Source organism: Colossoma macropomum, unplaced genomic scaffold (assembly GCF_904425465.1).
Source record: "Colossoma macropomum unplaced genomic scaffold, Colossoma_macropomum, whole genome shotgun sequence".
NCBI lineage: Eukaryota > Metazoa > Chordata > Actinopteri > Characiformes > Serrasalmidae > Colossoma > Colossoma macropomum.
The window spans coordinates 8,632,521-8,643,073 of NW_023494793.1; the positions used below are offsets into that span (position 1 = coordinate 8,632,521).

The following is a 10,553-nucleotide window of genomic DNA, read 5'->3' on the forward strand; positions in this document are numbered from 1 at the left end:
CAGTTATTATAATTCCTCAGGCACCAAAATGTAACAGCTGCACCATTTAAGGTGGAATGGGAAAATTCTAACAAGAAGCTGGTGAATGTCCACACCAGAAAATATTACCAGCATTAAAAGAATAATTGGGACGGGGTGACAGGGTTTGCCATTCCCATGTCTCCATATTCAGCAATATCTCTCTCCTTCCTTTCACTAACTTTCAGAACTATACAGATCAGCACTGTAAGCAGCGCCCCCACTGGGGTAACCAGCCCATATCGAGTCAGACCTTCTTTTTGAGTGTGTGTGTGAAGTCAATACATAAAGACGTCTCTCAGCTCTGACTTTTGAATATTTCAGGCTTTACAGGGAGACTCTCAGCAGCGATAGAACACCATATTTTACCATAACACATTTTTGCCTCTTCACTCACTAATGTGAATTATTTCAATTTTAACAAACAAATCTTACATAGTGTAGCTTTAACAATACATTCACACTTATACCATTGCCATTTCAGATTTATTATCATTAAAATTATTACTAGTTATTTATCATTCCATTAAAAAACACCCAACCCATATCCACCACCATGAAACTCCACTAAAACCACTGCTACTTTTAAAAAGCTTAGGAAAAGTAATCTATGTACAGCCAACTACACCAGATTTTGATTTGATAATGAACATAATTAACAGTAGAATGTTTTTAGTATTTTAATAAGCAGCAAGACCACATCCTGTCGTGCGCCCCCTTTATCAGAAATGTTCGCTCAACAGTGTACGTCAGCTGTCCCGTGACAGCACGTGTTGTGGCTTCTACGCATTCCTGTGGTTAGAAGCATGCGCATAGCATCAGTGGAAAAAATCATTCCTGTGCCTGCAAAATGCAGACTAGCTCATTAGATTGCTTCATCAAAGTATCAGCGCCAAATGTCAGTGATCTTGTGTTGCCAGTGTGATTGACATTAATGTATCAGTCATGCATTTATGACAAAACAACCCTGAAAGACAGCAGATTTTTGATGCACTCCTTCACATGGATGTAGCGTTTCAAACATTATGTCCACTTGTTGGTTTATCTTCTATTTTGTGAGATCTCTTTGTCAGGGTCTTCATATGTCAGCAGACATGTGATGAATATAAACAGGACTAAACTACACAACAGTACTTGGAAATAAAAAAAAAGTGTTTTAGAGTCATTTTCTATACATACACTCTTAAAAAAGATGGTTCTTAAGGGGTTCTTTAGTAAAGACAATAGCACCAAAAAGGTCCTTCTACTTTTGCAATGTCAAGCTTGTAACAATAGAAGAACCCTCTTTAAAAAAGGTTCTATACAGAACCATATACAACACATTCTCGGTTGCCATCAGATTGATGGAGATTGTGCTGTAGATGGTTCTATATAGAACCTTTTTGGTGGTTAATGCCAATGTTTCTAAATAGCATCCAAGAGGGTTGTTCTACTGTTAAGGTGTCAAACTGGTAACTTTAGAAGAACCCTCAAAATGGTTCTATATAGAACCATATACAACACATTCTCTGTCAATCTGAAGAACAAATTCACCATGCAAAGAACCATTTAATCATACAAATGGTTCTTTGAGTGTTCATGGCTCTATATGGAACCACTGTCCTTGAATAACCATCTCTTTTTAGGAGTATAGATAAAGCCTAGTTTTAGCAACGAATCACTATTGGAAAATATTTTAGTCCAGTCTTAGGCTTCATCTGGGTCTGGGAAATGGCCCATCTTCAGAGATCTCTGAACTAAGGGTCTAATACTACAGTCTGTAACAAAGTGATCAAAATTAAACCCTTTCCATGGTCTAGCTAAAACAAGTATCACCATTCCACTTTTTTGAAGCAAAGCTGATGTTTACACGGTTACTATTCTTTAAAGGTGGAGAGATAAAATGGAACCAGGCCAATAAATGGAAATGAAATGCTGCCAGTGCTCCTCTTGGATATGGATATGGAAGGTATTACAGCAGGTGATTCAGATACTGTGCGTATCCTAATGATTTGGCATTTGTAGAGGTTGTGGAGTTTTATCTCCAGAAGAGAAACCTGTTTAGGTGGTTTTGCAACTCGAGCCTCCATCATTGTTGGCACGCCCAGTTGAGGGCACCTGCAGTTTAGCATTCTGCTGTTTGATTGGACGTCAGTGAAAAGGTCTTACCTATGATCATCCTGCGACTCTGAAGAAGGCTGCACACCTGCGGCACAACACAAAAGCGTCAGCTCTGTTTTTGTAGTGATGAAGCTCACTGTTGAGTACAATGCCATAAATGAGCTCAACACCTTCAGCAATGGAGATGTTTTGGCAGGTCAGGTTATTGTTGAAGTCTCAAAGAAAACCACCATCAAGTCCCTCACCATCAAGGCAAAAGGGAAAGCCAGTGTTGCGTGGACGGAAACTCACGGAGACCGACAAGTGACGTACTGGGATAACGAGAAGTACTTCTCACAGACAGAGTCTATCCTACCCAAAGAGAATAAAGATGGTAATATAGCACATTTTTAATGATTCTTAGAGTTAGATTCACTAAAATTAGTTGCATTTTAAAGTGATGAGCACATACAGTATCAGTGCAGATCTGTCGATAGTCCAACTGCTAATAAGATTAAACCTCCTCATTCTTACAAGCTAATACATTTATCCTCAATTATAGGTTGGTTTAATTATAAGCATACGCAGAGGTGGGTAGAGTAGCCTAAACCCATACTCAAGTACACTCTCAGAAAAAAAGATATGACAGTGAGAGCACTGGGGGCAGTACTCCCTCTTGTTACTGAGGGTGGTACCCACAAAGGTATATCTCAGTATATATACCTTTAGTCAGGGTCTATAATTGTCCCATAATCCACTGCAATCGTATTTGCTCACCCTGTCTCGTCTCCAGGCTTTTTATTTTATTGTTCTGTTTTAAAACATTAGATTATAAAAAGCTACAAATATGTACTTTTCCACTGGGAAAACCTTATTTAAGGTACACAATTGGACCTAAAAACCACTGTTGTACTGTTGAGGGTACATTTACATTTTTTGTACTTTGATGAATGAAAAATGTACCAGCACAGTATCTTTATTTCTAACAGTGTAGTTACCACCTACCTCTCAACACACATATGATAAATAGTAAATTGTTTTATATATCGTCAATCCAGATTCACTAAAATAGGTCAAACCTAATTATGTTCAGTATCAGTACCTTGAGTGAATGGATCATAACAAATATCTTGCAGGCTGTGCTGATTGTTCAGTGGCTAATTGCATTGATACATTTTCTTGAGGATGTAAAACAATAATATGCAGCTTTAGTATGAATTTATGATTATTAACTGATTTTTTTATGTTTTCTCATCACTTTTGTATTTCTGCCTGTGCTTTGCTTGTCGCCATGTTTTTAGGCTCTTTCACTCTCAGCGGTGGGAGACACACTTTTGCTTTTGTGGTTCAGCTTCCCTTAAAGTAAGGTTCTCTTCTTGACTCCTCTCTCTCTAACATGCCTGAATAAAATTAATTCGTTTTACACTCTGAATGAGCCTGTTTAGACTGAATTTCACTTGATAAATTGATCAACATTTCTTAAGGCCAGTGTAAACTGGAGATCATAATGCATCTTCCTACCATACTGCGACACAGTTCTCTGAGCTACACTCTTAAAAAAGATGGTTCTTTAGTAAAGAAACTGGTTCTATATAGAACCATTTAATCATGCATAGAGTTCTTTGAGTGGTCATGGTTCTATATAGAACCACTTTCTTTGCTAGTGAACTTTTAAAGCACCATCTTTTTAAAGAGTTGAATGTTTTTGATTAGTGATAGGCAGGGGTGGTGTGGCGTTAACCATAATATTACTGCTTAATATTATTTTCCCGCCCACTGGTGCACAGTGACGTAATCAAAATCAGAAGATGTTTTAGAGGCTGGCAAAAAGTCATTCTATGTTGATGGAAGATTATAGAAACAGGAATTTTGTCCTCTAAATACAATGTGATATGATGAGCCACGTTTAATAAGACCAGGCTCATGATGTAACAATGTAAAAAGGTAAATATAAAATATTTTAACCAGTTTGGATGCATTGGGTAAGATTTTTACCAGTCACCCTTGTGTTTCCTTCCAGTTATCTTCCTTTTCCCAACAGCAGGCCTTCATGAAATTGAGTTATTTTCTCACATCACCATGAACATTTTCTGATTAGACTGTATTTTGATTTATATATCATTCATTAAAAACCAGAGAATGTTACTTACTTGTATACGCACTTAAAAAGACGGTTCTTTCAGTGTTCTTTAGTAAAGAAAATGGTTCTATGTAGAACCATGAACACTGACAGAACCCTTTGAGTAAATGGTTCTTTGCATCATTAAAGGGTTCTTCAGATTGATGGAGAATGTGCTGTAGATGATTCTATATAGAACCTTTTTGAAAAGGGTTCTATATAGCACCACAAAGCGTTCTTCTACTGCTACAATGTCCAGCCTGCAACAATAGAAGAAAACTTTTTGGTGCTATATAGAACCATATTTGGTTTGAACATTGTCCATCAATCTAAAGAACCCTTTAATCATGCAAAGGGTTCTTTGAGTGTTCATGATTCTATATAGAACCATTTTCTTTAATAATGAACCCTTGAAGAACCATCTTTTTGAAGTGTGTACATAATATAAAATGACTAGTCATCCTTATATTTTCCTAGTTATCTCTTTTGATTTCTTTCTGCACAGAGAATTTGAATGTGCCAATGTGGATCTCTCTGTTTCAGTGATATGCCATCATCTTTCAAAGGTGAATCTGGCAAAGTTGAATATCACCTGTTAACCCAGTTAAGCAGAACGTTGCGAGTGCCGAGCAAAGCCAAGACAAAATTCACTTTTGTTTCACGTCCCGATGCACTTCTTCCTGTATCCATGGTATGAGCATTATCAGCCTCAGTTAGATTTACAATACAGATTTTATACTATGTATTGTACATATCGATAGTATATAGATCAATAACAATAGGGAATTAGTTGATTTGAAAAAAACCACATAAAATATATTTTTGTAAGTCAAACTGACAAAACATTTTTGCAGTGTATGCATTCTATATCTATGAGGAAAATGGGATTAGTTTTCATTTGCCTGGAAATCTTGGAAATCTTTCTTTCAGTCACCACAATATGGAGTTAATGAGAGGGATGTGATATTCTTTGCCTCTGGGAAGATCACAATGAACATCTTCCTGGAGAAGACAGGTTACCAGCAAGGTAGGAGGACAAAAATCCACACTTTTATAAGTAAGCATTGGCTGCTTTTCATATGAGTAATGTAATGTCTTATTAAAAATACCTGAAAATACAGTACTGAATTTAAACTGAAAATGGTTTCATCTCAATTTATCCATCAGAAAAGGTAATTCACTGCAAAAACTGATATTTTAAATTGAGTCTAAATATCCAATATTTCAAATTTTTACCTCTTTTAAGTCATTTTATCCAGTGCAAGTATGTTTTATGGCAAATAATTTGGCTTATTTCAAGAAATAATGCTTGAATCAAGCAAAACTGTATGGACCGGCAATGCAATAAGACGATTTTGAAACAAGAACTTGTCTATAAATAAGTACATTTTACAATTTTATAATATTTTGAATGTATTTTTTAATTTATTGTAATATATTACAATAAATTGTATAATGTTCTTACAACAATCTCTTCAACATACTGTTTTCGTTATTGTGTCTTTAAGACTGAGATATGTAAATGACAGATTTTATAATATTATTCTCAAAATGAGAAATATGAAATATTTTCCCTAGATTTAGGATAAAGTGTTTTAACTGTGAACCAGAATCTAAAAACAAAATGTTAATGTTCACGTTCAGGTGAAAACTTGGTCGTCAGAGGGGAAATCGTCAACAGCTCGACAAGAAAGATTGTTCCCAAATATATCATCTACCAGAAGCAGAGCTTCTTTGCTCAGGGGAACAGAACAGTGCATACTACAAACATTGTGAAGGAAAAGGAGGCTCCTTTATCTTCCTCCACCAGGCAATCTGTGTCTAAAATATTGACTGTTCCCTCCAGAGTCACCCCCACCATCCTCAACTGCCGCATCCTGAAAGTGGAATACAGGCTGAAGGTATCTGTTAATGATATATACTAGGAGCGTAAGGAGAGATGTATTGGTTTAGCATTGATTGAAAGGGCCATAACAAGAGGCCTCAGTATTTCCTGGTTCAATCGAACACAGAAATTGCAGTAATGTGAGAACATACAAATACTTGAATGATAAAAGACCATGGCCACCTCGCTGATGCTTGATGTGGTGGAGATGGAGCCTGAAGTGGTTTCTTTGACCTACACACCCTGAAACTCAATTCTTGTTTAATTTTGCAGGTTATCCTGGATGTATCCTTCACTAAAAACCCAGAAATTAAACTTCCACTGGTCATTCTGCCTGCCAGCAGTGATGGAGCCATGAAGAAGCAACAACCCCAGAAATCCAACTGGACTAGCTAAGGCAAAACGAATGACTCTGAAAGGAGACAACATATCACCACAAAATTGTGGTGTCTACCCATACTGTAAGAAAGAAGGAGATGCACAGTCTCTCTTCCTCCCTCTTCAGTCCTTGCAAAATTGCTACCACTAAATAGCTAATGTTAGCATTAACAGCTGTTTACTTACCAGTCTAGGAGAAATGTTGCGAGTTCAGCATCAAACCTTATTGCTTTTCAACACAAAGAGCTGTCTCCAGCGGTGGAAAGCAACGTCAATGCTAACTCTTGTTTTGCTTCTATTTGTGTCACTTCTTTTCTTTGCTGCTGAACATGGTGTCTTGCTGGGAATGGGCAGCTGTGATGATAGTGATTAGAAAGTATTATTATGAGACAGGGCTAGCTGGTTAGCATGCTAACTTCAGTAGATATCTCTGCAACACAGTACACAGACGTCTTTGACATCATCAAAACTGTTATTTCTACACATTATCTTGATAATTTTAGTTAATGTTGGAATGGTTTAATCTACAAATCTTACAAACGGCACCTTTAAACTAAAATGATCAACATGCGTTGCATTTACAACTTTGTTATAAATAGCATTCCAAAGTAATGGAACAGAGGCCTAACTAAGAATGCCATATATCTGTTCTATGAATTATGCCCTCAAGCTAAAATGATACATGAAAATACGTATGAAATAGTTCAGTGTGAGGACATCAAAATCTTTCACAGAGCTGATTTATAGTGTTAGGCCTCTGTCTTGTTAATTCTATTACCTAGAATGATGCTTTAGAACAGTGTTATGAGTGGAAAACTCTGTCAAACATCCGTGAATACTGACCTAAGCTGTTCATAAATATTCAAGAAAATATGTTATTCAGTGCATATGCATGTGTTATGAAGATCATATGTAGAAAGTCTTCAAATAATGTGTTACCAATCTATTTATCTTTCTCATCAATTGACTGTATCCCAGTAGACTCATTGTATTGAGGCATGGAGCAAGTCAGTAATTAGATGTGCAAATTTTCCTTCAAATAAATGAGGACAAGGCAAAGATCATTTTATCTGGCAGCAAGTTATGCTTTCACTCCAGGGCTCTAAAACCTAAAGACTATGGCAGAAAACTGGACATTCTTTAGCCTCTTACTTTCTATAGCCATAATAAATCAATCACTAAATCAGCCTTCTGTACCCAAAACCAATGGAATCATGTCTAAGTGAAATTTAGAAAAACAGTTTTATCACCAATTTCATCTGTTATTGCAAACATCTCCTAACTGGCCTTCCTATAAACAATACTAAACAGCTGAAGTGCACTGTAAATGTTGCTGCAGGGGTCTTAACTAACACTAAGAATGCATGACTACAATTCTAATATCTTTACACTGGCTTCTGGTTAATAGAATTGATTTTTAAGCGCTGCTACTTTTATAAAAATAACTCAGGACTAAAATATATTACTGGTGCTTGAATAATAGAAAGAGGTTCTCTAAAAAGGCTTATATCTTACATTGTTCGTGTATTTTATTACTTCCCTGAGGTCCTCAAACATATGTATATGTGCATGCACTGGTGTGGGATGTGTGTAATATGGGCAATTTAATCAATGGGAACATAAATAAATTTAGATATTTTTTAATCCAGGTTGAGCTTCACACTGCACCACATTCTCTCTTTTGTTTTATTAGACTTCATGTTTTTATTTATTTTACTCTTGTTCGTTTACATGTTTTACATGTATTTTATATTTTTATACTTTAATTCTTTTGTACTTATTATGTTTATTTTGATTTTATCTTGATTTTACTGCAAGTATAAAGCACTTTGAATCACACTTGTGTATGAAATGAGTTATATAAATGAACTTGCATTGTTTTGTCACATATTGCATCCATGATGATGTCATTGTTGGCAACAGTAATCTGTTTTACATCATGCTTTATGAATATGCTATACATCAGAATAAGACTATGATAAGTTGTGATGATTTAACATTTTATTGCTACTAGTGTTGTTTAAATTTTCTTTGTGCTATGCAGAACATGAAATTCAAATAATCTGTAACTATTACTTAACAGACTTACAGGCACAGCTGGTATGTAGCAAGGCATTATTTATTCATCATTACTTATTTAGGCCAAAATCTTACGTAATTGAAAACACTGTCTCAAGCATTAGCCAACATATGTGTAACGATTTTGTGTAATAACTTCCTATTATCTGGCTTTTAGAGGCAGTAAACACTTCAAAGGTCTGGTCCCCATCACCACCACTGTGTAAATGTCTGTCTCTTTATGTTTCTTTAGAATATCACATTTCACATCACACCACGCTAAAAGACTTCACATCTTAATTACAGAATTATGAAGATTTTTTTGAAAGTCAGTGGAATTGCCCTTCAAGCAAACAAACATTAAACAAATGAATTAATCTGTAAGCAATGCCTACAGCAAGCAAGTTAACTGTAAAATATTTTACATTATGATTTAAGTATGTGCTTTAAGTCAGAATAAGAGTTCAGAATTGATAATTATGACAAGAATCATCCTGGTGACATGCTAATAGCCACATAGCAAGCATATATCGGTCCACTGATTGATAAGGTCGGCACCCCGTTGACTGTATGCTGGTCCACTCTAGGACCACCCAGATTGTTGTCCTGCGTACAGGTTCAAGCTAGCTTTTAATCTTCTCAAACAGATTTTAAAATGCACACAGTGTTTTATTTTGGAAAGACAAATATTACCAAAAAATGAAAAAAAAATTAATCACCAGGCCTAATACAAAATGATCTTGCTGAAAATGTTGCTGACAATGTGTTAGATTTTATTTACTAAAATGTGTTTTAAAAAAATTAAGGAAAAAATAGCAATTTGGACTGTAGGGGGAAAAAGAGCGATGAAAAGGGCATTTTGTCTAATACTCTTCCTAACCACCACTGGGCCGCCCGGGTAACGCTAAACAAGAAGCCAGTGGACTGCCAGCTTTGCCGTTGTAATTGCAAGTTTAATCCCCGATGATGCTACAGCCATCTGTGGCTGGGAGTCCAATTGGCCTCGCTTTCCTTGGGTGGGTAAGAAGGGCCCCCCCTCTACCCACTACCCAGACAGCGCAGGTGTCTGTTAGCTGACATAACAAAACAGGCGGTTAGCGTTCTCCTCCGAGCGTGTTAAGCTGTCCAATGACGTTGAGTTAGCAGCAGTTTGAAAAGATGCAGTGGTGCTTCACTTGACTTGGAGGAAGCCTGTGTGAGCTTTTGCCCTCCTAGCTCTGGTGATATTGTGTGATTGGGGGAATCCTAAATAGTGGGTGGAATTGGATATGATCAAAATTGGGGGAAATTTGGGAAAAAAAAAATATCTTTCATATCTTTCACTTTACCAATTTATAGGCACATCTGGTATGTAGTAAGTCAGCATTTAGTCATCTGTGCTTATTTAGGCCAAATGCTTATCTAAATCTGTTGTAAAACAATGTCTCAACCATTAGGCAACATATTTGTAACCATTTGTAACTTCCTGTGATGTAGCTTTTAGAGGCAGTAAACACTTTAGACGTCTGGTTCCCATCACCACCATTGTGCAAGATTCTGCCTCTGTATGTTTCTCTAGAATGTTACATTTTACATCAAACTCCTCTGAATGATTTTGTTTATATCTTAACAATACAATTGTAAACAGTAAAATCATTTTATTCAGTTTCATCATGTAGAATCAGAGCTTTCTGTGTGCTACAGTGTTTTGTATGACTGTAAAACATGCCAGAGGCTTCTTTTCTGGTTGGATGCACTGTGTGTTTTACTGAGTGAGCGGCTGAGCCCATTCAGAACAGAATTCACATCAGTATAACGCTGCTGTCGGAACAAAACCTTGTATCTCTAAAATTATAACTTTACAGGAGAAAGAAAAAACCTACTTTACTTTTAATGTAAGTCAGTGGAACCAGAATTTTTCCCTAGTAATTTTGGGCCAGTTCTTTTTGTCCATTCATCATGACATTTACACATAATGTAAAGGCCAACAGGCCTTTTCAAATTATGTCGAAAAAAGCTTATTACTGGTTTGTTTAT

The 10,553-nt window shown here is 36.3% G+C and overlaps 1 protein-coding gene across 1 annotated transcript; it reads left to right on the forward strand.

The window, feature by feature from the left end:
• The first annotated feature begins 2,196 nt into the window (after positions 1-2,196).
• On the forward strand, positions 2,197-6,497 carry zgc:110353 (uncharacterized protein LOC550482 homolog). The gene is made up of 6 exons (XM_036579704.1): positions 2,197-2,491; positions 3,399-3,459; positions 4,760-4,907; positions 5,147-5,243; positions 5,861-6,117; positions 6,375-6,497. The coding sequence occupies exons 1-6, from the start codon at positions 2,245-2,247 to the stop codon at positions 6,495-6,497; spliced, it is 933 nt and encodes a 310-aa protein (XP_036435597.1). The 5' UTR covers positions 2,197-2,244.
• Positions 6,498-10,553: the final 4,056 nt, after the last annotated feature.

Excerpts from the sequence above, each read along its gene's own strand:
- zgc:110353 (XM_036579704.1), top strand. The coding sequence starts at position 2,245 with ATGAAGCTCACTGTTGAGTACAATGCCATAAATGAGCTCAACACCTTC. Across the intron at positions 3,460-4,759 it reads GTGGTTCAGCTTCCCTTAAA|TGATATGCCATCATCTTTCA; the intron begins GTAAGGTTCTCT and ends TCTCTGTTTCAG. Across the intron at positions 6,118-6,374 it reads AAGTGGAATACAGGCTGAAG|GTTATCCTGGATGTATCCTT; the intron begins GTATCTGTTAAT and ends TTAATTTTGCAG.